This window comes from Zootoca vivipara, chromosome 3, assembly GCF_965207765.1.
Source record: "Zootoca vivipara chromosome 3, rZooViv2.hap1.1, whole genome shotgun sequence".
NCBI lineage: Eukaryota > Metazoa > Chordata > Lepidosauria > Squamata > Lacertidae > Zootoca > Zootoca vivipara.
Genome location: NC_142586.1, coordinates 66,905,953 through 66,933,068, shown reverse-complemented (window position 1 = coordinate 66,933,068; position 27,116 = coordinate 66,905,953). Strand labels below are relative to the sequence as shown.

At 41.9% G+C, this 27,116-nt stretch overlaps 1 protein-coding gene across 2 annotated transcripts in view; it reads right to left on the bottom strand.

The window, feature by feature from the left end:
• Window positions 1-5,327: 5,327 nt before the first annotated feature.
• The window catches only part of FNDC1 (fibronectin type III domain containing 1), a 91,663-nt gene continuing 69,874 nt past the window's right edge, over window positions 5,328-27,116 (bottom strand). For both annotated transcript variants that reach the window (XM_035108622.3, XM_088666295.1), the window contains 5 exons: window positions 19,586-19,665; window positions 15,540-15,569; window positions 10,229-10,390; window positions 8,094-8,216; window positions 5,328-6,325 (listed from right to left, as the gene is read on the bottom strand). In XM_035108622.3, the coding sequence (XP_034964513.3) occupies window positions 6,210-6,325; window positions 8,094-8,216; window positions 10,229-10,390; window positions 15,540-15,569; window positions 19,586-19,665 (511 nt within the window). In that variant the 3' untranslated portion in view covers window positions 5,328-6,209. The remainder of the gene's footprint in view (window positions 6,326-8,093; window positions 8,217-10,228; window positions 10,391-15,539; window positions 15,570-19,585; window positions 19,666-27,116) is intronic.

Genomic DNA, 27,116 nt, shown 5'->3' with positions numbered 1-27,116 from the left:
GTCACAGAAGGAACTGAATTTATGTCTTCTGAATAATGTGTGTAGACATTGCATGTATGTATATTTCAATGACCATGTAGGCAGTGCTTTTTCCTGGAGGTACTCAATGGTATGCAGTACCAGTACCTTTTTTCTTCTTCAAATGTTAAAAGTGCAGCACTTTCTGTAACAATTTCATGGTAAGTTCAGGCACACCTTTTCCTTAAAAACAAAAACAAATAAGCACTGAGTGTAGGCCCAAGTTTTCCATTTAATAAATGGAGATACTTTCACAATCAGTGCTATGTATCAGATTCCTTGTCAAACTCTGCATTAAGAAAAATACAACAGCCAAGCATTATACATACATTTTAATATAATGATAAATGAGATATTTCCATATTTGTCATCTATTGAGTTCAGCTTGTCAATCACCACATTTTCCCTTCTTCTCTTAAATTCATGGTTACAATCTGAAAGTAAATTGTACATGTGGCACAATGTGGAAGAGAGTTTGGGGCTTATACACACTCCTACTGTGGGCGCATGGAATCTTCAATGATTTGCTGATGGGCAGTGAAATTGAGGAAACATTATGCTGAATATTTAGAAAGGTGGGGAGATTAAATGCTTGAACAGCTTTTCTGAGAAAATTGTCTTCTGGAAAATGCCTTATCAGTTAATGCTGAATGAAACTGTTAGTTCATATGGGTAGATAAAGGAAGCAAAGGGCTAAGAGAACTGGAAGGAACAGGCCATTGTTTCTGTCAAGAATTTCATTCCTGGCATTTCCATGTGGGGTTGGGAGAAACTCCTGTCTGAAACCCTAGAGAGATCCTAGTTCAGGGTGGACAACCTGCGGCCTTCTAGAAGTTGGTCCTGTTGGCCATGATACCTGGGACTGATGAGAACTGGAGTTCAACAGTGTGTGGAGAGTAACAGATTACCCACACTGCTCTTAGCCCAGACAATACTGGGCTAGATCCACTATTGGTTTGACTCAGTATTAAGCAGCTTTCTATGTTCTATTAAAAGAGCAAGACCCCGATGAAAACATCATTTAGGAGCTACTCAAAGAAATAATTGTGTACTGTACTATGAAAAGATTTAACTGCCAAGGCTTCTGCTGGAGGCACTCTACAAATTTGGATATAAATGGTGGAAATAAAGCTTTGATTCAGACACAGGATGATGAGAACACTCTTCAAAAATGTCCCTTTTTCTTAAAAAGCTGGACCACATCCCTAGGACATGGATTCTAGAAGAATAGGGAGGTGCCTCTTGAAAACTGTTTTGGAGGGAGCTCAAAACACTTGAAGAAGAACATCACCTCTTGGATGCTCATTTGATGAGCTTCAACCACTATACTCAGCTGACAGCTACCACATCAAACTTATGGACTAACCTCTTGAGATAGCTGAGTCAGGTACATCCAGTAAAAATTTTCCAGCTTGTTTTTTTAAAATAAAAAACCTCTTAAAATGAGTTTCCCAAGGTTTCCAGATGAATTTCTTAAATGCCAACAGCTGTTCCTATTGTTTGCAATCATGTTATTTTCCTACCGGTGAAACAGTGTAGCTTCCCCTGTTGTCATTATTCAGTTGGACCTGTTTTGCTTTGTTTTTGGAAAAATGTTTATTCTTTCAGCTCCTGGGATATACATCCAATACTGCTGATGAAGTATATGCACCTCAACATGCAGCATGGTTCGAACTGTATTGATTATTGTAACACGTTCTTTGTGGGCAGAAAAAAGAAAAAAGGGGGGAGAATAATTTAACTGTTGCAAAATATTGATGCCAACTTGCTGTCTAGGTCTAGACAATTGGAGCATATTATTCCACTGCTATTTAACCTGCACTGGTTGCTTGCCTATTCACTTTTAGGTACAGTTCAAGGTGTTCGTCCATCCCTATGAAGCCATAGATGAGTTGGAACCTGGGAACATAAACGATTGCCTTCCATTCAATTTCACAGGTTTTGCTTCAGATGTCCTCACTGTTTGAAGTCCAGTAAAAGCCTACCAACAGCAGGGCATTTTTGGTGGTGGCACCAACTGGGTAGGATGCCCCCCCAGGTCCTAAATCCTGTAGGGAGCCTACCAGCCAGTGGTGGGGCAGAGACATCCTTCCAATACTTGTATCACTGCTGCTTACCTGGGGCAGAACAGCAGTGAGGTTGGAGCAATGTGGGCACACTGGTGGGAGCACCAGATATGTGATGGTGGTGGTGGACCTCCCACATCCAGGTAAGTAGCAGTGATGCCAGTGTCAGGAAATTGGGTGTGCTCCACTACATGCCCCACTACTAACATAGGTTCTCCAGACCTCCACGCGCCAACATGTGGACTGGGCAGTGGGCAGGCTGAAAAGGATGCAATAGTGGAAGTGAGGTCAACATGCACAGACCCACTCCCCACCCCTTACACAGTTGCAATCTTGTTTAGGGTAAACATTCATATCAAGCTATTACAAGGATTTTAAGAAAAAGAGATGGAGAAGACCACCTCAAGGTTTCCGCCACATGAACTCCATCCCTGCCCTAGCCAGGACAATGTACCATCAAGAGCTCTGTGGGAAATATCCTGGTGGCTTTTTAATATATTTAAAATATGTAATTTGGTGCTACTTGCAATCTATCTTTGAAGGAGTTGTATTCTGAAAGGTGGGATGTAAATTATTGTAATGATTCTATAAATGGCAGAAAGTTGTTCTGAGTTATTTACCGGTACATCTGAGCTAGGCCACAGGTGGTGGACATTATGCTAGCACAGTGATCATGTCGGATCCTGAACATGTATTTCCTGGTGCAACAGCTAATGAAATTTGGCCTAAAGGGGACGATATATTATAATGAACACTCCCACACAAAGAGCTAGACTGTCCAACTCTGAAAGATTCTTGGATACAAATAAGAACATAACATCAGAAAACATTCCTTCATGAGCTTGTAAAACAATCTCAGATTACATATTAGAGCAATTCAAAGTGGAAAAATGTTTATGGGAGAGGTCTAATAACTTTGCCTTTTAGTTTATAACAAATATTTGGAGAAATTAGTTTCACATTTCAGTCACAGTTTGGATAAAGCCGCATTTCAAGGAAACTACAAGGAAAGAGTCCAACTCATTAAAACGGTAGTGAAGAAAAGAAGAAGAGGTGGAAATGCAGGATGGGGAACGGAATATTTGTAAGTCCTACCACATGGATCACAGGGTTCCGGTGGGTTATTTTGGATAACACAATGACAGCCACCCAGTGCTCATCAAACTGTTGGGAAAGGGGGCCTGGGATATCAGCAGGTCTTTGGCAGTTGCTTAAAGATGCCAGACCTGAAAGAGCCTGTAGCATTGGCTTCAACTAAAACTCTTTGGGTGCTTCCAGATTGCTGCTATTTTCCAGTGAGATTCAATCAAATACCAGCAAGTTCAGGTTGTGCATACACAGCTCATAGGGAGGTCTTGCAATATGGAAAGGGAGAACACACACAGAGAGTGTGGGATGACGCTTGTTTTGTCCCATCATCTAGCCTTCCCACAAACAAATCAGAATGAATGCTCATTAACTGTAAGAACATAAGAGCAGCCCTCATGGATCTGGCCAATGGCCCATCTAGTCCTGCATCCTGTAGTAGATGCCTGTGGGAAACCAGCCAGCAGGACCTAAGCACAACAGCACTTTCCCCTCTTCTCATCTAATCTCCCTGCAAACAAATCAGGATGAATGCTCAGTCTATAAACGCCTACAAAGGGCTCCCGATTCTCCTCCCCCAGGTACCTACTGAGAAGCTCCATTCCAAAAGCAACTGTACCAAGAGGAATCATCTAGGGAGGGATGCCAAATATTGTCTTTGCTCAGGGTGCCTGCCCCTGCTAGAGATGGTGAAAGATCTGGGGACCCAAGGTCGAGGAACACTATTGCAGGCAATAACCTCAGCCCTGAAATAGAAGATGCTATATACAAGCTTAAGGACATGTGTGTTTTGTTTGGTGTGGTGGGAAGTCAACACTTATAAAGTTTGTTTTGGAAAAGAAAGTATTGGGAACATACGTTGTCCATTTGTTTGTTTGTTTTTACTGCATAAATTTTACTGTATAGAGCAGGTTATATTGGGATGAATAAAAATAACATGAAGGCATGTTCCTTATTTAACTCTGCACTCACTGAGTGGGCTGTCTTTTCATTTCATAGTCCATAGAGGGCAGAGGTATCTGCTGGTTTCACCATAACAACATTGCAGAGGTGGCATTTATTTCCTTAGGGAATGCTTTCTCTCCTTTTGTTTCAGTAAATCAGTGCACCTTCTTTTTGAATACTCAAATAAAATATGACCAACCCACTTTCCTGTTCCATGTACAACATTTAAATACTAGTTTTATGTCTAAGCATTTCTGATGTATGGGTTGCATGAACTCATGCTCTATAGACATTATCCAGAGAGATATCACCAAAATCAATGCAATTAACAATACATATAACGTGCTTTAGGAGAGCAATTATATGTTGGAGTCATCTGGAGCTGTGCTGAATAAAACGTTTCAACCTAGCTAAAAACCACGTTCTTGGATTTAAGGAAACATGCAGCGTGATTATCTACATTGAGGGCTACACTGGTCATTACAGACCCCTCCAGGCATCCTTTTCATTGTGCATGATTTGTGCTCAAGTTGGTATTGGGGCAGTTATTTGCGATCCTGCTTTCAACGCTTGTCTGTGCCTGCAAGTTACAGAGTGGACATCCTGCTTCTTTCCCAACCAGTGTACCATCCTGCTGAAATCCTGTAACTTTTTATTCCACAAATGTTCCAGTTTGTTTTTTGTTTTTTTAATCCCACATTTGCTGTGTAACAGTGCAAGAATACTGTTCCAGATGGCAATAACACCTATAGCCACTCCCAAGTCTGGAAGGGCCCGATGTTAAACGATGTGCTGTATTTAATATCCACTTCTTAAAATGGAAACAACCACTAGGGGTGGGGAGAACAGCATGATTGGGGGCACAGTGTTCAGGGAGAGTGAACTGAACCATTCCCTCCCCTGCAATCCTAGTGAACATTGCCCCACCCACTCTGAGGCATTTGTCAATGGCAGCTTTCCACTGGATACAACTGAGCAAATGTGGAATTGCACCTGAAATCGCATTTGGTTCCAGTAAGACCAGCTTTTCTTTGTATTTCAGCTTAACTTATTTGTGACGCTGCCTCTTAAGCTCTAAAGACCATTGGGCATGGCTTTAATTCACACACTGTTATATTGCTGGGCTGCATTCATATTGGAATATTAGTCACATTGATAAATGTACCAAATAAATCACCCCCATTGAAACATCACTTGCTCGGAGCCCGGGGCTGAATTCTTCTATTTTATACAAACATCAACATCATTACAGTTCAACAATACTCACAAGAAGAGAAGCCTGGTTCTTTACATGGTTAATGTATTGTGCATAGTATATTTTTCACAGAATTTTTATTTTTAGAAGACTTGTTCATTAATAGCACCTTTTACATAAAACCATCCCATACACATAGTCATCTAAATCAACAAGAAAACCTCAGTTCTAAGAAATACTTCTGCAAGCATACAGTACTGGTGGTTGTTGGCTGCTTTTTATAAGTTGAATTTACATAGTGACCTGGTATATTGTGCAGCAATGTGCAAACCCACAGGAGAAGTCTTGAATAACATTGATCGGTTCTCATGGGCATTTAAGTAACACGGCATGACTGCATAGCAACATTCTGAAGCATAAGACTCTGCCAGTGGAAGGCAGCAGAGAATCCCGTTAATAGCAGTGGAAAGTTGTTAGCATTCCGTAATGCAAGCAAAGCATGCTTAAGTCATTCCTTGCAAGATACATCACCATTCCGATTTTTCGTGGCTAGCCAAATATATGAGGTTTCAGTGAGCACAGTTAACACCCACTGTAGATACATCTTCTCCAGGCCTTTTAGAGGCAAGGAGAAGGAAGGCAAGACTCCCAAACCGAATCCTGTCTGTGCTCTAAAGCAGAGTAATCAAGCAGCACCATAAACTTAGGTTTACAAAAGTCTACACAGCATGGAGTTTCATCCGCGTCTATCGTCGACTCTTCACTAGTTCCATCCTTTCCGTATTTCAGTTTTTTCCTTTCTTTGCCAAACCAACTGCTCAGAGTCCTCCAATGACAGTCACTCAAAAGGCACTGCTGGCTGGACTGCACTGAATCGTTGCAGGAAGACCTCGGCACAGTTACCATTTCCCTGGAATAGGCACACCACACTCATACCAACCCACATAGTAGTAAGGCGTCATGTATCCAATGCGTCCAAACGATACAGGCTCTTGCCGGTACTGGCGATAATAACCTGTAGGAGTCAAAATACAGCATTTAGTATCTTAGCAGCATCATAGGATGTCAGTTTGCATTTCTTAGTGCAGAAAGTATTGATCTGATGTGTAGAGATCTTTCCTATTCTAATTAATTCAAGAGGGTTCTGGAAGCTTCACTGTCTGAAAGAAACAGTGGTACCTCAGGTTATAGACGCTTCAGATTACAGATGCTTCAGGTTAAGAACAGTTTCAGGTTAAGAACAGACCTCCAGAACATATTAAGTTCTTAACCCGAGGTACCACTGTATAGTGTTAAGGTTTAGACTTATTATAAGTTATTGTAAGTTTAAGTTAAGTCTGCTGCAACTGGATTTCTTATGGACAGTGCCAATCCTGAATGTATTGGATTTGTGACCATTATGCTCATTTGCCTTCAGTAGCAGTAAAGCTCTGCTGGATGAAATATAATTGCGTCTTGTCTACCGGTATTTTTGGGGATCCTGCAACATGCTTGTTTTTGCTCTGCTAACTATACGTTGGAGTTCTGCTCTGGATCAATATTGAGTAGAATTTCATGACATAGGAGGAATGTTATGGTAAAGTGTGGTCTAATCTGCTGTCTGGGAAATCACCTCAAATGCCATATCCTTCCTCACTGGATTGCCATTGTGTTATTGCACATGGCACACAACTTTCTGTTGGGCATTCTTGGAACAGTTGCATAGAAAAGGATATGCAACTGTTCCAAGAAGCACCTTAGATGCCCAACAGAAAGAGTCCCCTTCCTCAGTACTGTTTCTAGACCTACAATTCATTCACACCCAAAACCCAGCTTTGTTCTGCACATATTGCTCAATATTTCGGGTTTCCTGCATCTCCCAATGCTTTGGTACAGAAACTTCACAAAGCAAGAACAAGAGTGGCCTGGGAAGATCCAAGAGGATGCCGCTGACAGCCATGTAGCTTACTGAATTTGATAGGCATGAAGAAGTTCAGTTACTTGTGATGATGCTAACTTCATTCTGCATAGCTATGAGTGCGCTAGCTGGAGAAAGAATAACTTTTTGTCCGTGCAATTTGAGTGCTGGGAAAATGAGATCTCCCTACAGCAGATGCATCTCTTTCTGGCAAGGTGTAAGGATGCCCCAGAATAATTTGGTAATTTGGATAATTAAGGTCCCCAAAATATGCTTACCTAGGAAAGGACTTTAGTTTCCCATAGAGGAGTAAGGAAAATGAGGGAGGCTGGAATATCAGCACTCACAATTAAGACAGAAGTCAAAGGTATCAGGGTAAAAGCAATATCAAAAAAGCTATTTGTAGAGAAAAAGTGACTGCTTAAAGCATTAGCAGACTTCCCAACATTGTTTTCCACACATATGGTATTCTATCTGATCACTGTGCCAGTTCCATACTTTCCTTGTGTTTCATATTTCTGCTTTTTAGAGCCAGCAACCAGGCACATCTGGATTAGCTGCCCTTGCTTAGATTGCAAAGCACGGTATGATCCTGTGACTTCTGCATTTTCTGCCCTCAGAACCCAAGGGTTATAAAAACGCCACCATTCTTACAACCTGTGCCTCAAAACCCATCAAAGGTGAGCAAACAATTTATAGCGCGGAATCAATTCAATGCATTTGTGTGATGATTGCTTTGCTTGCAACTGCAATATGTGATTTTTGTTGAGAATCGTTAATGCTGAACACCTGCAATCTGCAATCTGCCTACAGTCCATTCCACCACTGGTGTGTAATGTAGATTTCTGGCACTCCATACTACCAATTTTGCTTCTTCTTTTTTTACCTTGAATTGGAGGCAGGGCTTCTACATACGACTGCGGCCCTGTTCTTCCATCCAAGTGTGAATCCACAAACTGGCAATGATCTTCACCTCTTCCCCAGCTATCCCCGATGCTGTAAAATGTATCTGAAAACGTTGCATGCATGGGGTTAGAACTTGCAACTGCTGCAACACAGCGAGGGCAGAGGGTCATGCGCAAGAAGAGGCATCTGAAAACATCTGAAAATGGATGGGGGTTGTTCCCTGTTGAGCTCTTTTAGATTGGAGCCAGGTTACTCAAAGCGGAGTATCTATGGGTTGTAAAGATGAAATATCAGCAGACTCTACTGAGGCTGGCAGAGGCATCAGACTTTCAAGTCAGGGGCCAGCTGTTTAACTTTAGCAAAGACAAAAATTCTATCTGCACTCAAAAGGTGAGGAAGTGCTTTAAAATGTCAGTTCAAAAGTCCATGCAGCCTCATCCAGGGATCCCCATCCAGACATTTAAGGGTTTTAGAATGTCTCTGGTTTAAATAGTTTGCCTAAGCAACAGATTACAGTTAAATTTTCATTCTAATGAGAGGGCAAGGAAGGGCTCAGACAGAAGTAATGCTAATCTAGAAATGAAGGGTGCAGATCTCGAAAGTGGGCTTATTTGCTATTTTTGAATATAGCTGAAATAATAGGAGCGTTATGGTAAAAGAATCCACTGGCACAGTATGAAAGGAAGCCAGTGGTCCTCGCCAGCATTCCTGAAGTCAGTAAAACAGATTTTTATGTCTGCTATTGGCTGAGAATCCCACTTGGAGATTTCGTGTCTTCTCCTTTTTTGAGTTCATTTTGCCACTGTGCTGGTAGCTGCTTTCAGAGGCAAAGACTCCCTTCTCATTACATTAAGTGCAATTAGTTGATGTATGATTAAGAATGCACATCAACTAATTGCACTTAATGCAATGGGAAAGCTTTGCCTCTTAAAGCAGCTACCAGCACAATGGTAGAATGAACTAAAAAAGGAGTAATTTAAAAAGTGTAATTAAGAATGCAGTGACCAGAGGAGGAGCGACCGCTGGGAGTAGCGCAGAAAGAAAAAACGCCATGGTGCATCTGCAGCAGCACAACTTGGTATCTTCACCTGCCCCAGCTACAACAAAACATGTCTCTCCCATACCAGTCTCTACAGCCACAGCAGGCGCTGCAATTGTCCAACAGCTTGACTTCACCCACCCCCAAAGGAGCACTCCTCCATTGTCTCCCAAGACAGACAGACACCAACAATTAAGAATGCACATTACTGTGAAGTAGCAGCATATTCCCGTCAGAAGAGGGAAGCACACATTTCAGAGCAAGGGGAGCAATACTGAAGTTGGCTTAGAAAACTGAACTGAGCTTTAGCAGTTCAACTAGGGTTGGATGAATCTATGAATTTCTGGTCCCAGTCATTTTTGCATGCGTTCCCTCATAAGTCTTTTTATTTCTGCTATAAATATTTTAAATCTGCACAAGAAGCACATTCAAATATGCATTTTAAGCACACTTCCCTCTCAAAATATGCATTTTTAGTATTTTCTCTCATGCTACATGTGTCTAAACTTTACAAACTGGTGACCGAGCTCGTTTTCCCACCACCTCCTCCCTTTTCCTTTTGTGTCACGTCTCTTGGATTGTAAACCTGAGGGCAGAGATTTGGGGGTAGAAACACCCAATCAACCAACTTGGGCAGTCCTTTATGTCTTTTAGGTTACAGCTAAGGCTCCATAGGATGCAATGGCAAATGGAAGGCTCTAAATCAGGCTGGGGGCAGAAGTCACAACATCCACAAGCCTAGACACGATTTCACTTTTAAGTAAGACCCCCAAATCATCAATCACTGTTACCCCAATGTAAGCACACACAGAGAAAGAATGGCCAGCCACATCATGTGATTATATGCCAGACCCCACTTGAAAAAGTCTAAAGCATGGGTTCTTTTTACCAGAGTCAATTCCTCCAATAACCTAAAAATCACCCTCCCCTGCAAAAGTGGGGCAGCATTTCCCTACCAATTTATAGGAAAGGACAAACTATTGATATGTTGGAGGGATGGGGGTTTACCAGCAGCAATGTTCACACTAAATATGGAATTTTGGCTCAGCCACAATTCTGTTGACCCAGATACATACCTCTTAGGTCATCGCTGAGGTAAATCTTGTATCTCAATGAATTGCAAAGGACAACACCTACAAATTTTCTGTACCATGTCCGTTTCACATATTGCTTGCCACTGCATTCGGAATATGTGGGGTCATATTTAAAACTGAATGGGATCCAGATTGGTTCACCACCTAAGAAAAGAGTTAAAGTAACAGTCTTAAAAGTTCAGTCATCAAGTTTCTTGGCTTGTTTATGTTAACCATCATATCTTAATTGATGTTCTATTTTCAGAGGCCATAAAAAGTCTTCATAACCAACATATGAATCCATTCCTAAAGACATTTTCTTGGAAGTCTATTGATTTTATCTAATGGAGTTGACTTACAATTAAATACGCTTAGGACTGTAGCCCAAGTCACAAATGGCATAAACCTGATATTCTCCACTGAGCCTTCAGGGCAGTTGTCAATGTCTCAGAATGAAGTAATAACATATTGTAATATAGCATCATGTCATTGTGTTAGTGAAATTGAGATGTGCTTTGTTTCCATGGTACTTAAAAGAATGGTGTGTCCAACATTACCACTCAATGCTTTTGACCTTTTAAGAATATTAACTTTATAATCTTAATATAGTTTAATGTGTTTGAAACCCAGGAGAGCTGTAAAATGATACTTTTAGGATAGCTGCAGCAATGAGCATTTTAAAGTTGATTTTTTGTCAAAACAAATATTTTAGCACAACTTTATTTTTGTGGTTCTGTATTTCTTTGAAAAAAGAAAATGAAGAGAGCTAAAGCCAACAAATCATAAAAGGGTTATTGACTTTGGTGTGCATTATTATCTGTTAACTTGATATTTTAAAATGAGCCTAGAAACATAAGCACTTTTGAGGTTTTTTCCCCCTGAATTGAACTTCTGTTTTGTCCCCCCCCCCCAAGCTAACATTAAATCAAAACAGATTGCACAAAAGCAAGAAAACCAAGCAGGTATTTTCTGAACAGCAACGGTTGTTCATCCAGTTGCTTTGGCCATTTCAAACTATGTGGCGGCAATAAGTAAATGCTGCCACTTATTCACAGCCCAATCCACTATCTAGTGGATTTTAAAAGGCAAACTCACACGACCCTTGTATTATGATGATGCTTCCAAATGAGGGAGTAGGTCCCCAATTCCTTTCCCGTGGCTGTCTATACCACTGCGGAAGGTCTCAAAGAGATGTGAGTGGCAACAAGCAGTGGTGGCTGGAATGGTGGCATGCTCAGCTGACAGCCATCTGGCTGAGTCGCTGCAGCACACTGGGATTGGAAGAGGCGCCGTAGTGGCATGGTGGAAGCTTACCAGCAGGAGTGTCTGACTGGCTCCACTGTGCCATTGGTACCTAGCCAGCTTTGCCACCACATCCTTTCCTGTCCTAGCATGCTAACAGAGGTCAAGTGAGCAACACAGCCCCACCACGACATCTGCCACTGCTGTAACCACAATCAGGGCACCATGGGCCAGAAAACGACTTCAGTGTGCATTCAAAGGCCCTATTCAAGGATTGACCCTTGCCTGCTCTGTGACCTCCTCCCTTCTCTTATGTCTTTGCTGCCCAGTTCATGTGCCTCTCATGTGCTATAAGGGGAGCATGCTGGGTTCTATGGCCTTTTAAATGCATTTCTGGGAGGAGGGGCTACTGGTTTGTTTCCATTATGTAATTTGTGTATTTTTATGTTGTGAACAGCCCTGTGATCTTCGGATAAAGAGTGGTGTAAAAATCTAATAAATGAATGAATAAATATAATGCAAAGAAATCTCATACAAGCAAAGCATGCTCTCCACTGTAGAAGCTGCCCTTACAGAAAGAGGTCCAAAAACTGGACAGCAAGAACCCAACAGAGGAAGTGGAGCTACCAAGTGCCCCCGCCTTCTTCTCATGTAATCATACGGGGGGGGGGGTGCCTGAAAAGGGTTAATGTTCACCACAAATCTGGTCTAAAAGTTTGTGAGAATCTGTAAAGACTCAGGCTGACATCCATTGTCCTGATTCAAAGTCCCATGAGCTCTGGTGTGTAAACATAGGCAGCAGAGGGCCATCCAAATCATTTCAGATGTAAATTGTAGTTTTGTGAATACGAAAGGGTGTACGTAGGGAGCTGCCCCATTGACTGAAATAAATAGGGCAGTGTCCATGTGGGGGGTAGAGTCCTGTGCCTGCCCCAGGGCCCCCACGCCTGCAGTAAATCACTTGATCAGGCAATAGGCACTAAATATTTGGACTTCCTAAGTGTTGGATCAGACTATAAAAATATCAACACAGACTAAACACATAAAAGAATTCTCGGCTACAAGCTGTAAATAGATCAAACAGTAAAGTCCATGTTGCTTCTATAATAACTGCTACTCTACCCATGCACAAGACAAGGAAAGGTTACAATGTGAAAGTCGTTGTTTCCTTGTTTTCACCGCATTTCCCCCTGTGCTCTGTCTCCCTTATGCTGTTGGCAACTGTTCCATGGGATGGGAACCACATTTTTAAAAGGAGAAAAGACAAAGCAACATTTGGTCTTTTCTTTAATCGATTCTTTTGACTCCAAAAGAAGCACACCACAACCCTGTAAACACACATAGTAGTCTCATTGAGTTTGGCTGAGACGGGCTTCAGTACAACTGACTTGAGTTTAATGGGACTTCTTTTGTACCCAAGAAGTTTTTTCACATGTGCCATTCTTTCCAGCATTTCAGCCAGAATATTCTCAGTGCGGACAAAACAATGAACTGTTCGTGGAAAGAAAACTACACAATGAATGTGAATCAGAGCACTCAACATTCCCTTGCTATTCATCAGCATAGTGTCTCCCCATGAACAAATCTCAGTGAAACTGGCTATCCTTCGCCATAGTTGGTGCTGTGAAGCATGCCATGTGGTTTTCATTATACGTTCAGTTCTGCTTGGAAGCGTTATTTGGCACTTCTGAGTTACTAGGCACAAAACTCTGGGGTAAATTATCGTTCCAATAATAATTTTAAGCCTTAATAGCAGCAGATAATCGCATGTAAATATATCTTAAGTTCACGTTTCCCATTAAAGTCCCTTAAAAGACAGAGATAGTGTGGGGAACGTCAGGCACAGAGGCTGCATGTGGCCCTTCAGACCTATCTATCTGGCCCTCAGAACACCCATTCTCTCCAGGCCACACCTCCTCAGTGGCCTGCTTCAAACCCTGAGTATTTTTGCCTAGCTGGATTGTGTCCTTGAGCTCTGAGACTGCAACTTTCTTGTCAGGGCAGAGGAGAAAGATGGTATGTAGAAACTAGCCTATTCTACAATGGTAAACTACATTTAGCCAGTGTGGTGTAGTGGTTAAGAGCAGTGGACTCGTAATCTGGTGAACCGGGTTCACGTCTCTGCTCCTCCACATGCAGCTGCTGGGTGACCTTGGGCTAGTCACACTTCTCTGAAGTATCTCAGCCTCACTCACTTCACAGAGTGTTTGTTGTGGGGGAGGAAGGGAAAGGAGAATGTTAGCCACTTTGAGACTCCTTAAAGGTAAAGGGACCCGACCGTTAGGTCCAGTCACGGACGACTCTGGGGTTGCAGTGCTCATCTCGCTATACTGGCCGAGGGAGCCGGCATACAGCTTCCGGGTCATGTGGCCAGCATGACTAAGCTGCTTCTGGCGAACCACAGCAGCGCAGGGAAACACCATTTACCTTCCCGCCGGAGCGGTACCTATTTATCAGCTTTTGAACTGCTAGGTTGGCAGGAGCAGGGACCGAGCAACGGTAGCTCACCCTGTTGCGGGGATTCGAACCGCCAACCTTCTGATCAGCAAGCCCTAGGCTCTGTGGTTTAACCCACAGTGCCACACGCGTCCTTAGGGTAGTGATAAAGTGGGATATCAAATCCAAACTCTTCTTCTTGTTCCTCTGCCCACTTTTGCCTCCAGCCCTGCTCACCCAGGCATGTGGCTCTTCAAAGGTTTCCCAGAAGAGAAGGTGTCCCTCAAGCTCAAAAAGGTTCTTACCTTCCAAGTCCTGGACTGCAGAATCCGGGACCGGCAGCCATGTGACACCGGGAGTTGCGTTGACGTAACTTCCGGTGTCGTTTTGCCCTTCTATGGGCACTAAAAATGGCCAGCGGCGGCTTCGAAAGTCGCTTCTACGCATGTCAGGAAGTGCGTCAACGCAACTTCCGGTGTCGCTCTGCCCATCTATGGGCACCAAAAATGGCCGCCGGCGACACCGGAAGTCGCGTCTATGCACTTCCGGTCATGCGTAGATGCGACTTTTGAAGCCGGCGGTGGCCATTTTTGGTGCCCATAGAAGGGCAAATCAGAAAGAAAAAAAATGGCCACCGGCAGGAGAAAATAACGGAGAAAAACGGGAGACGAAGTGATATGGGGGACCACCGGGAAAAGGTAAGTAAAAACGGGGGTTTCCCGGGGGAAACGGGGTACTTAGCAGCTATGAAGGTTCCCCGTTTTTATGCAAAAATATGTTTTGGGTATCTAGTAGCTTTCAAGATACTTCAAATTGTGTGGTGAAAAGCGGGGTATATATGTTTTTAATCAGCCTTGAAAATATCCCATGAAAGTTAGTAGCCTGCAAAAGGTTTTAGCAGCCTGCCGGGAGCTGGCAGAGGAGGGGAACAGAACTCCAGATCACCTTCAGCAGCCCCCTGAACTTCTCTTATTACTAGTGCACATATTTGCAAGGTGTAGAAGAGGAAGCTTCCTACCTCCGGCAACCTCCCTGGTTTCGATGCTGGGTGCAGAGGAGAGACAGAATACTGGTAGTGGTATGTGTGGTTCAATGGATCTGCACTCCCTGTTGCTGCTTGCCTAGACCAGGCTGGGCTCGGAGGACACATCACCCCATCCCAGGCTGGTCCTGGTAAACAGCAAAGATCTGGGTACTGGGTGGGTGCTCCTGCTCCAGTATGCAAACCACTCCTGTAGAGCACTCTGTCCCTTCTCCACCCATCCACATGCAATTCCTTGTCACCTATGCTTACCAGGCCAGTGCATAAATGCAAGGGTGTTCTAAATAAATAAATGTAAATGGATATATAAAACAGTTAAAAATGGACAAACAGCAATGCACTATCCAAAACTTTAAAACTCGGTATCCTGTCTCCAGAACTTGACTGCCCCAGAAAGCATAAAGGAAGCAGATAACAGAATCAGGTGAAAGGGCAGTTTTCCGCACTCTGGTTTATTCGTAAAACTTATATCCCTCTCTCCCTTTCAAAGGAAGTCAATAATTTTACATTTCTCTGTCAGCTGCACAATGTCACAACCTTAATTTTTGCAGTACTCAGGACAAGATAATATCTGAAAACAGCAATGAGACTTACCCGGTGGTCTGACAATAAGTAGAGGATTATCTATAAAGAGGGAACAAGAAAATGCATGAGTGGCTTACAATGAAGATTTATATCCCCTGAAGCCAAAATATAAACCAAAATGCTACATCAAAAATGGTGGGTTGCAAAAGTTAATTTTCTTATTCCTGTTTATTTTGAAAGCAAAAATACTCCCAGGCAAGTCAGTCTACAAAAAAATGAGTATGCAATATTCCTTTTTTTAAAAAAGTATTTACGTTATGTTTGCTTTTATAACCATCTTTTCCCATTTATCTGAGTGAAATTAGCATACTTGTTTATTATGAATTTGTTTTTTTTAATGTGGCAATGTTTCAATTGCACGGCATGGGGAAGGTAGAGAAAACCATGTTGTGTTGAGCAGTAGCTTGGCAACCATGAAATGTCAAGCTAGCCAACTATTTGAATAATAAGCCAACAATTTCAACAGGGATGATGATGGCAAATAACTCTTTGCAACAATAGCAAGCTGTAAGGAGCTGAATGGGTATCAATGAAGAGAAACACAATTACAATATGAAACAGGGAATGGAGATGATCCAAATGAACCATTCAGAAAACCCTACTCTCGTGGAAATGTGAAAGAATGTGTGAAGACGGTGAGCCTTGCTTTTTGCCATCACTAGATTGGATAGACAGCCAAGATTCCTCCTCCCCTTGTAGGGAGGATCTCTTGCGCATAGATTGGCATGTGCATAAAGCCCTTTCCAAAAGTGGGGCATGCCTGCCAGATTCAGAAGATGGCATAGACCGGCTAGATCATGCTGCCCTGTAACACAGAGACATCCCCACACATACATGGTGTGATTAGCTACTGCTTTTCAGCAAGACAACATTATTTTTAGGACTAAGTGGAATGCTTTCATCCATTCCTGCGACACAATTTTAAGAGTAATGCAACACATTCTTTACTAACAAAACACTAAGCTGGCTGTTGCCCAATTTCATAACTCTCAAGACTGTTCATTGTAAGAATTCTAGACCATTAACCAACACCAAACAGAACAACTTTGATATTTTATTAAATATTCAAAACACTGGTATAATTAGTACTGTATATTTAAACATCAAACAGTGAGGCAAGCTGTGTAATGGCAGCTGCTCCTGTCAGCTCAGTGCAACTCAACTGTAGCTCCAGGTCCAGCTCTCCCGTCTGTGTGCTGCACTTTCGTCTCAGTATTTACGGTATGTACCGTATTTACTCCATGAGCTCCGGCAGATGCGAACGCTGATCAAGGAGCTGCGACTGCCAGAGCTGCCTGAGTGAGTGTGCTTGGGAAATGGGTAGCCAGGGGGCGGCTGAGGGAAGAGGGTGGAAGGGACAATGTCCAGAGTGGGGGCTGCTCGGGGGGGGAGTACCTGACCAGGGCTTGCTGTGAGGGGAGGCTGGGGGGGAATATGGAGGGTGGCATGTATCTATTTATATATTTAATGGCAACATTCCCTGTATAAGATGATCCCCAATTCTAAACTTAAAAAATGGGGGGGGGAGAGATATCGTCTTATACACATAAAAATACAGTAATTGCTCTATTAAGTCTGTATGAGCAAAGTCAGTGATTCTGAAGCAATAAGCATTGCTTTTGGATCCTGCATACATGTGTCGTAGTGGACACTATCTACGAATAGACATTCCCTAATGTAAGAGAAAAGGAGGGATGTCTTTTTTAAGGTAGTGCTTGCCACCTTCAGTTTTTATACCTACTTGTATTAAAAATCATGTGCTTTTAAAAATATACTGCCTAGTTAATCAGCAACATCTTTTAGTTTGTTTGTTTTTTAATTCTACCTGATTAAGGCAGCAATCCACCTACCTGGGGTTAAGTCCCACTGAACTCAATAGGACCTTCTTCTAAGTAGACAAGTACAGGACCGAACTATTAATCGTTTAAATGTTACAGCCCTCATATAAATCCATTAAATAAAACGCTTTACTTGATTTTGAAGTTTGAAACTTTCAAGAATACCATGTTGATAGCTAAAAGTGCCTATAAATTCTATGGCAGGAACCCTAGAGTCAGGTTTAGGGGGTGAATGGGAATAAAAAACAACTTATTGGAGGGGGTCAAGTCTGTGGCAGTAATGGCCAGTGATTATCCTGAGTTTGTTAAGGGATCAACACATTGTATTTTGATGTTTTACTATGCTGGCTGACCTTTGACCAACCATCTCAGCAAAAATAAAACAAATAAAAGATTTAACAATCTTTGCTTTAAAAGGAAAAAAACCTCTTTAAAAAGCCTTGTCAAAGAAATATTGCCATTATGAAACGGGAACAAGCTTCAACCAAAAGAGTAAAAAACTGAAATGGAAAATTGTTCCCCATATTCCTTCCAGACACAATTCCCTCTAGCTGCTCAGCTGCTCACAATTAAAAAACTAATTTTAAGTGTCTCGCCAATTTAGCAAAGGCACACTCAGCATCCTTTATTTTTATTTTTATTTTATTTAACCTTCTCCCAATTCTCAGGGCAAAGATATCCAAGTTCACACCAGGCAGCTCTGAAGACAATTGGCCTGCACAAGGAACTAGTCAGAAATGTTAGTTAAGAGTTGGCTTCCTCAACTAGAAATGGAAAAAGCTAAATGACCTACTTCCTCCCATTTGGCAGAGGATGATTGGAACCCTGACATGTCATCTTGATTCTGCAAGGTTCATGCTTAACCTCTTAATTGTACACACTACTGCTTCTATCACCTGCTGAAAACCATGCTTTACTTTTCTATGCATGCTTACACCATTTGTCAGCATGCAATCAGGAGGAATAACCTACGAATTAGCCACATGCTTTTGAATGATCCCGGGAGATTCCTTTCTGTTCTGATCCCCCATACCACCAAATTATCTTGCTTCTGGGTCTTCTTTGTCCCTGTTCTCTGCTTTATTGCCTGCCCAACAAGCCTGTCTCCATCCACCCTGTCTCCATCTTTTCCATTTCAAAAGATAGAGCTGGTTCATATATCCGGCAACCTAATGTGAGCACTTCCTGTCTGTGGGATTAGCACAGAGGTGGTATAATGGCAGCCATCAAATGTACTGACTGACCCATATTTACCATAAAGTTTGACTCTTGAGCTTTGATTCTTTGGCAGAAATCCCAAACACATGCATGGTTTAATTCAGGGGTAGTCAACATGGTGCCCTTCAGATGTTTTGGATTCTAACTCCCATCAGTCTCAGCCAGAATTTCCAGTGGTCAGGAATTACGGGTGTGTAGTCCAAAACAATTGGTAGGCACCATGATGGCTGCCTCTGGTTTAATTCCCTTGACTTTGCTGCTAGATTTAGTTAACTCTCAACATGACCTTGAAATGCAACCTTGCCTACAATACATTCCAGCTCCTTTTGTCTTCTTTGGGGCTAATTCTCTTTTCTTCAATTCTCTTCACCTACGCTCTACTATTGGGGCCTATACTGTATAATGGGTAGGGTTGCCAGACTCAATAGAGGACAGGACTTCTGTGCCTTTAATTGCCCTGCTCTCTTTTGAGTCTGGAAACCTTAAAGAGAAACCAGCAGACCCTTTGTTTAATTTCCAAGGAAAGGGTCTGCTGGTTTCTCTTTAAGATTTCCAGACGCAAAAGAGAGCAGGGCAATTAAAGGCACAGAAGTTCTGTCCTCTATTGAGTCTGGCAACCCTAATAATGGGTCCTATAGTAACCTGTTCCTTAACCACTTTCTTCCATCAAAATCTAGTCTTCCTTCATTCCTTCCAAAAATCACAATGATTCCTGCACTCTTTCTACTCACTTGGTGATATTCAGGGGGCTTAAATAATATTATTCTATACATTTCATGGTGTATTTTTAGATTTTTAACTATGGCAACCTGCCCTTTGGCTTCAAGGCAGAGTTGGGAAAACATTAGCAGGGAGGAACACTGCAAGAATGTCAGGTCATGTTCTTCACAAATATAATTAGCGAAAGCCTGAGATTTTCTGAAATCAATGGAGGTTTTTAAAAGCAAGAACGTAATTCCATAGCATGGAGGTAAAATGTTCACATTTGTGAAACCATACCTGATTCTGTGATGTAGGAGATTGAGGAGCTTATAGGTCCATAACCATAGGGATTCTTCGCTTGGACTCTAAAGTAATACCTAAAGAAGAGAAAGAGAAGGGGAGAGAGAACACAACCATCCATGAAAATGGCACTAAATCCATTTATGATAATGAAGTTAGGGAAATGTCAAACAGATAGCCACTGTGTGACATAGTATCTAAAGTGCATTGGCTCTTGCAGTTCACCATACAAGGAAATGTCACAATTTACATTGTAGTAAGGTAGCTTATCTAGATCTAAGTCCACAATTCTGATGAGGAAACTATTGTACTGCACCCTATATAACTATCCAATAGTGCAGATCAGAATTTGTAGCTATGAAGAGATATGAAGGGCAAGGAAATTAAAGGGAAGGAGAAAATCGTATGCATCAGAATAAAGAAAGATAATCAACATATAGGAACGACTGGAAGTCACCAGGGTGGAGGGCAAGGGGGAGGGTAACTAAGCCTTTTTTAATAGAATTAATGGTTAAGATGAATGGGACTAGAGTCCGAAAAAATTAGGGGGTTGAGCACGAACGATTAATTGAAGGAAGATTTGATCTGTTTATTCTCATTTGTTTTTATTTTAAACTTTCTTATCTTCTGTTTGATGACTAAGATTCCTATGTTAGCATTTTTGTTACAATTATGATTTGGATACATTACAAATATTATTTGGATTATGTTATGTTATTAACCTTATTTTGTTTAAGTTATTGTTTCCGAGTATAAGGTTTTTTTTCCTTTTTTTTCTTATTTCAGTTTTGTTCTCTTTTACTTTAACGTTATATGTGTATGTGTATGTTTGTGAGTGTGTCTGTTTAAACAATTCTAAATAAAGTTTGTTTTTATTAAAAAAAAGAATTTGTAGCTAGCTTGACTATTGACCTTGAAGCAAGGTCAGGATGCATTTCTTTCCAAAATGTAGCAATAGTTGCTTCATACCAGATTCTGGGGAACTGGATAGTCTACCAGATACTAAATGTAACCAGAGAGAGACAAAGGCATGTGTCACTTTACAGACTTGGCAGACCTTGGACTCAGCTAGACTGGTAAAGAAAAAGCGATTTATATGCGTTGTAAATGCAACAGAACCTTGCGCCACCAGATGGCGACGTAGAGTCCTGCTTTTCTCTACCTGTTTTCCCTGTTTAAATTTACAACAAAATAAAAAAATTCCTTCTAGTTGGTCTCTAAGGTGCTACTGGAACTACACCAGACCAACACGGCTACCTACCTGTAACTAAATTTACAACATGTTTAACTGAAACACTTCTCAGTCCAGGCTGAGATTCTGAATAGTAGAGCACAAGCTATCAATTTAATAAATCCCCAGTTTACCAAAGATTAGGAATTTCGCAACATGACTACTTCCCTGTGCAACAGCCAACTTCAATGGAGCTGAATCTGCTGTCGAAATTACAAAGGCGCTTAAAGAGAAAACATCAGAAAATACACTACAGCATGTAACTTGTTATCCTGAAGTGGAGAAATACTACAACTGTAGCTGTAACCCATGCTCAGTGCAGAATAATGATTCACAGATAATCAGAAACAGAAAAGGTGCAAGCTAAAGCCAACCACAACCACCACATTGGAGAAGCTGGATTTCCTCAGAACATGAATTTTAACATGAATCGGAACTAACGGTGAACCCCATATTGTGTGATGTAAATGGGTGCACATAATCGACAAGAATCACAGGTTCATTTATCCAATCAAACACCAAGCAATCAGAAACACTTTAGCTGGGGCAGAATATGATACTGGTTCCTTCTACCACTGACCGCTCTGATAAAGCTTCCGCCTCACACAGGGCAAGAGAAGATTAAGCAGCATGCAGAATTCCCCACCCACCAGGAAACACTCGAAGAAAATGACAATGGAAACAAGAGTTTCCACTGTGTTGTCACTACAATTGCATATACTCCTAACCGTATGAAACCCTGTGAATGGTACAAAGGTCATGGGCTGGATGATCTGCTCATTTTATTATTGTACCCTAACCAAAACATCAATAGGGGGGCGGAACTCCAACCCTAATTGCTCAAAGCACATATTGCTTGGAGAACTGTTTAATTTAAATTGCATTTTTTAATATGAATAGAGCATTGGGGGTGCTATGATAAATGGCCCTCTGATTCAATAGGGGGAGGCTGCAGAAAATCTATCGCCTGACGTACATCAAGGAACTCAATTTGCACCTCCAGATATAGGTCAGAGAATTGAGGGAGGAATCAGAGTAGCAGTGCAGGAACTATCTTCTGCTGCGTATTCAACAGAGACCTGGATACTGTGAGTTCAGGTCACTGGGTGCTATTAAAACAAGTCTTGCTGGATCCTGCACTTGCAGACATGCACACACTTCCCACCCCAACAAGAAAAAAACCACTGGCATTCTCTAATTACCAGCATCAATTTGGCCACTTCATTTGCTTCTTATCCAAATGCAAGTCTTGCCAAAAGAACACCATCCCCTGAAGGCTTCAAACCACATGACCTTCCTAACTGACTGGCTCAGGCAGGGAAAATGCCACCAAAACTTGGATTCTTTCCCTTGGCAATATTCCTTTCAACTTCTAACTAGGTTAAATGTTGCATTGCCTAGAAAAACCTAAGACAATTACTGTTCCGAGTCCTAGGCCTCCAGGCTATTACTAAGGCTGGAGACAAGGTATTTTTCAAAGCGCTGGAGGTGGTATGATAGAAGAGACACTGCTTATGGCATGTGCTGCAAAAAAACACACAACAACAACAACCCAGAATACAAAATATATGATTGTGTATGAAATGACTATGTAGAAGTATGCAATAGTGGTCCTCTCATGCCACCCTCAACTATCTGAAAAGCTAATCCCCTGCCTATTCTTATATCCCCAAAGAAAAGGACTAACTTGTTATAAAAACCAAAAATTCCATTGTGTTCCATTGTGTTGCTTCTAGTGCCAATGGAAATATGACAGAAAATCCATGGGGTTAGAAGTGGTTATGCAAACCCTGGGAGGGCGACTTTTGGTGGTCTCATACTAGGATCATCCTTGCTGTGTGTATCTTATAGACATGCTACTTTCCTATTGCTGTATATTTCCCTAACCCTAACCCTAACCCAAAAAGCTCAGTATCATCCACACCAGGGTTTCACAAACTTCGGCATTCATTGACCCCTTGTCGAGCATATAAAGTTGTCATCGACCCCTGCACCACTACTTAGGAACACTAATGAATACTGTTGTATTCCCAGAGCTTCAAAACTGGGAAGGCATAGGTGTTCTGTCCATGGCCTATGCCCTTTATTTATTAGCCTCATAGCCACTGAGGCTACACAGTGAAGATCAACAGTTATAGATCTTTATGCCACGAGTCTTTCTATCTCCTTTTCTCGTGACCAACGTTTAATTATTATTTTCCACTTGTCTGCAAACTGATCTGAATGTAATTAAGGGCCGCGTGATGCCTACAGGGAAAATAAAAACAACACCATCATAACTTTCTTCTCCATGTAATCCTAGCTGTGGCAGACGAAAACCACATAAAAGCTTGGAACGGAGGAGAGCTATGTTTTCTTTTCTTCCCTTTTGTTTCCCTGACACAGTCCATTGCAATGTGGAAACATTCACCAGCGGTTTAAACATAGGCCCTCATTCTTTTCTGCGGCTGAACGGGCTTTCCGCAGCTCAAGGAGTGCAAGCTAGGATTCAAAGCAACCAGCTATATCCCCTTAATGTTGGGATGGGAGCCACCACATTTCATTTCTCTGTCTATATCAGATTCGTAGGCTGCCTTGCCCCCAAGGAACTCAGAGTGTTATATAGGGGATTATCTCATGTTATCTCCACCATATCCCTTTGAAGCAAGAGAGGAAAAGTTGCCCAAGGCTTCTAGCGCCACCTTTCATGCTCCCCAAATTTGGGGAAGTGATGAGGGATGGTGATACGGCTCTGTGCACTTTGAATTCAAAAGCTACCAAGCAGCAAGAGCTGTTGGAGTGACCTAGGAGGATACTTTTTGCTCAGAGTGGAAGGAGCAGGTGCGACTCCCTGTCCACCCAGCACCACTGCAGACAGCCTCTCTCTAGCAGCAGCTTATGCCGAATGATTGTTCACCATGATGAATGTCTACGCCAGGGGTGGGGATGATGTCGCCACCCAGTTGCTGTGGAGCCACACTTCCTATCAGCTCCGGAAAGCATGGCCAACAGCTAAGGATGATGGGAGTCCAGCCACATCTGGAAGGCCACAGGTTGCCTGCTCCTGGTCTAAATTATGGCATATTTACTGCAAGAATCTCAGGCTCGGGTACAAGACAGAGCCAATATTGTTGATTCTGATATGATAACTCAGAGGCAAAGTGTCTGCCTTGCATGCGGAAAGTCAATCCTTGGGAGTTCCAGGTGGGGATAAGGAAAATGTGAAACCCTGGAAAGCTGCTGCTGGTCAGTGAGGACAAGGCCAAGCAGCTTCCTACATTCCTAAGAATGGTCACAATTTTTTTTAAGGGGAGAAAAGAGTGCCCCCAAATTTAATTTACAAAAAAGCCAAGTGAGGTTTATTTGACTGAGAGGTTTAGCCATGCCCAATGGGAATCACTACGGGCCACAAATACTTCCTCATGGTGTTCTAAATGGATGTGAAGATGGGCCACAGAGCTTTGTGAGACCAGAGATTGAGTTGATGAGAAAGCCGCTTGGCAGCGGCTTAGCTGCTTAATTTTCATGCATGAGAGCACAAAATTAAGTGGTGTGATTATGCAAACACTTGGGTCTGCTTAAATCCTAGAAGAGAGCTCCAAGTGGCTTGTACGCTAGAAGTCTTCAGGCTTGCCAGGAGCTCTTAACATCCAAGTCCTATGACTTGCCCACAACAAAACAGGAGTCTGAACTGCCAATGGACCTTATTTCTTTCTTTCTGTTTTTTGAAATGGCAAACAAATAGCAATCCCATGCTGCTTTCTAGGCACTCAGCCATGCACTTATTTATATTGCTGCTTTAAAATCACTGCTTGAAGGAGGAACTAGACGTCACAAGAGACACAGAGCTGCTTGCTACTGCTGTACCTCTTTCCCTTGTACCATCAAGCTTAATGCAATGTGTGATGCAGGTAACATCATTGCCCCTCTCCACTCAGCTTCATTGGCTGTTGGTGGGAGAACAAGCAATGCACAATGTGCTGACGACTCATGTCACCTTCTGCTAATGTTTTAAGTAATGTGGGTGGAAGGGGGAGACACACAGAGTGGTGGCAGGTCTCATAGCATCCATTTCCACCCTGACAACCATTTCACACATGCACCATTTCATACACTCCTGTAATCAAAAGGTATGCACATTTTCATGTGTGATGATAGACATGTGCACTATAGGACAATGGGAATTCATCCTAGTTGCTTGAGCCCCAAGGGCTCTTCTGATGCAGACAGAAGCTGGACAAAAACCCCCACCAGAATCAATGTAGATATTGTGGCATACAGCAGTGGGTTAATTTAAGCAGTCAATGAAACTCTGAATGATTTACTGTCATATTTGGCAAATTGCATTCTATTTGTATACACTTTCCAATTCCAACAACTGGAAATGAATTATTCTCCGGGAAAGTCAGAGCAGACACCATCACAAATCTTCCCTTCGAAGCTTTCTGTCATAGACCAGAATGTTGGAAAGGCAAGACAATGTTGTGTTTGAATGTGAACATGCAAGTGGCAATATAATTAATTTTCCTATGAAAATACATCACCACACAACTGTGTAAAGAAAGTGCTTAATTTAACTGCAACTGCTTGAATTTATTCCAAACAGCAATGTTCTACCATAGCTCCCACCAGAGTCAAGATGTTAAAAACATCACTCAGTTTAATTACTATTTCTAAAAACACATTTTAAAAAGTGACTTCATGGCACCATAGAGAAACTAGGAACAGGACACAAAAGGAGCCCTTAATTTTAGTTGGTGAGAGTTGAACCAGGTACTGTACTAAACATACTATAATAATGCTGATTTATATAGTTGGATATATGACCTTGATTTCTTTTTTAAAAAAGATTTCTGCATTGCAGGGGGTTGGACTAGATGACCCTTGGGGGTCCCTTCCAACTTTATGACTCTATGCTTCTATCTCACCTTGCTATCAAATGGTAGTCAGGGTAGCTTAGGAATCTAACAGCATAATCCTATACATGTCTACGCAGAAGTTCACTTCCATTAAGTTCATTCCTTGGTGAGCTTAATATAGGAGTTCAGCTGACATTCCATTCAGACATAACATTCCCAATATTTCAAACCAAATACAAATATAAAACAGAAAATAATCAAAGCCCACCTCAAACAGAAACCACCAGAATAAACAGCATAATTAAATAACTATCCACAGTTAAATCCCACCCAAAGCTCAACTAAATAAAACAGCTTTCACTTGGTGCCTAAAATATATTAAATTTGGTGCCCAGTAAATATATATGGGGGAAGTGTTCCATAGCCTGTTTGCTGCCAATCTGACAGCTACCCTGTTAAATTCAAAGTAAGTGCTCATCCCTTCCCTCTCATCAACAGGAAGACTGAATGATGTTGTTGCCTTGCTCACAGTACAGGATCACACCTATGTTTCAGAGGTGAGGAACCTCCAGCCCAAGAGCCTAACTATGCCCCCTACATCTCCCCATGATGCGATATATGATCCCAGGTGTGGAGCAGGTAAATATATGGCTCAGCCAAAAGCGATGTGCAGCCACCTGCAGAGTCCTGTGCAAATGGCTTTGCAAGACTTGCAAAATTGTTCGGTTCCTCAGATATAAGGTCTTGCAAACAGATTAGGATTTAGAAATGCAGGACAATAATAAGCATTTAAATCTTACAGTAAAGCAATGGAAATTCATGCATCTGCCTATTGCTGTTGTTGTATTCCTTTTTGCATGTATTTCACTAAAGCATCAGCATTTGCTGATGCATATCTATCCTAGTTTTCTTAGCTTTACTTTCACCTAACCAATAGTTTGGAAACCCACTTTGGAGAGGTGGGTCTCAATCCTAAATGCTTGTTATTCAGTGCTACAACCGGCCTTGGTAACTCGCTTTCCCCAAATCAGAGTCCCCTCACAATATGGACATAATCATGAACACATGGTTTCAGTCGAGCTCCATCTTCCAGTTCGTGTTTGCTCAATTACAGAAATGTTGCCAGTGGTTGAGGAGCTATTTTTATGAAATGTACTTATTTCAGCCTGTGGAGTTCAGAGAAAACACAAATGATATTGGCTGGTGGTGCACAAGTTTCTGTGCCAAAGAAAAATAATCATCCCACCCCTATGTATTCCTACACCCATGCTTCTCTAGTAAAAGCCAGTTGGTTCGTAAGGAACAGCTTGACATCAGTAATCTCTGACTGAAGTGATGATACACTCACAATGGAGACTTTAATAAACCCAGTGGACTATCATATAAAGCCCCATTTCCCTACATTGGGTGTCACTGCTTTTGTTTGAACAGATTAATGAAGTAGGAGTTGCTCTGCCAA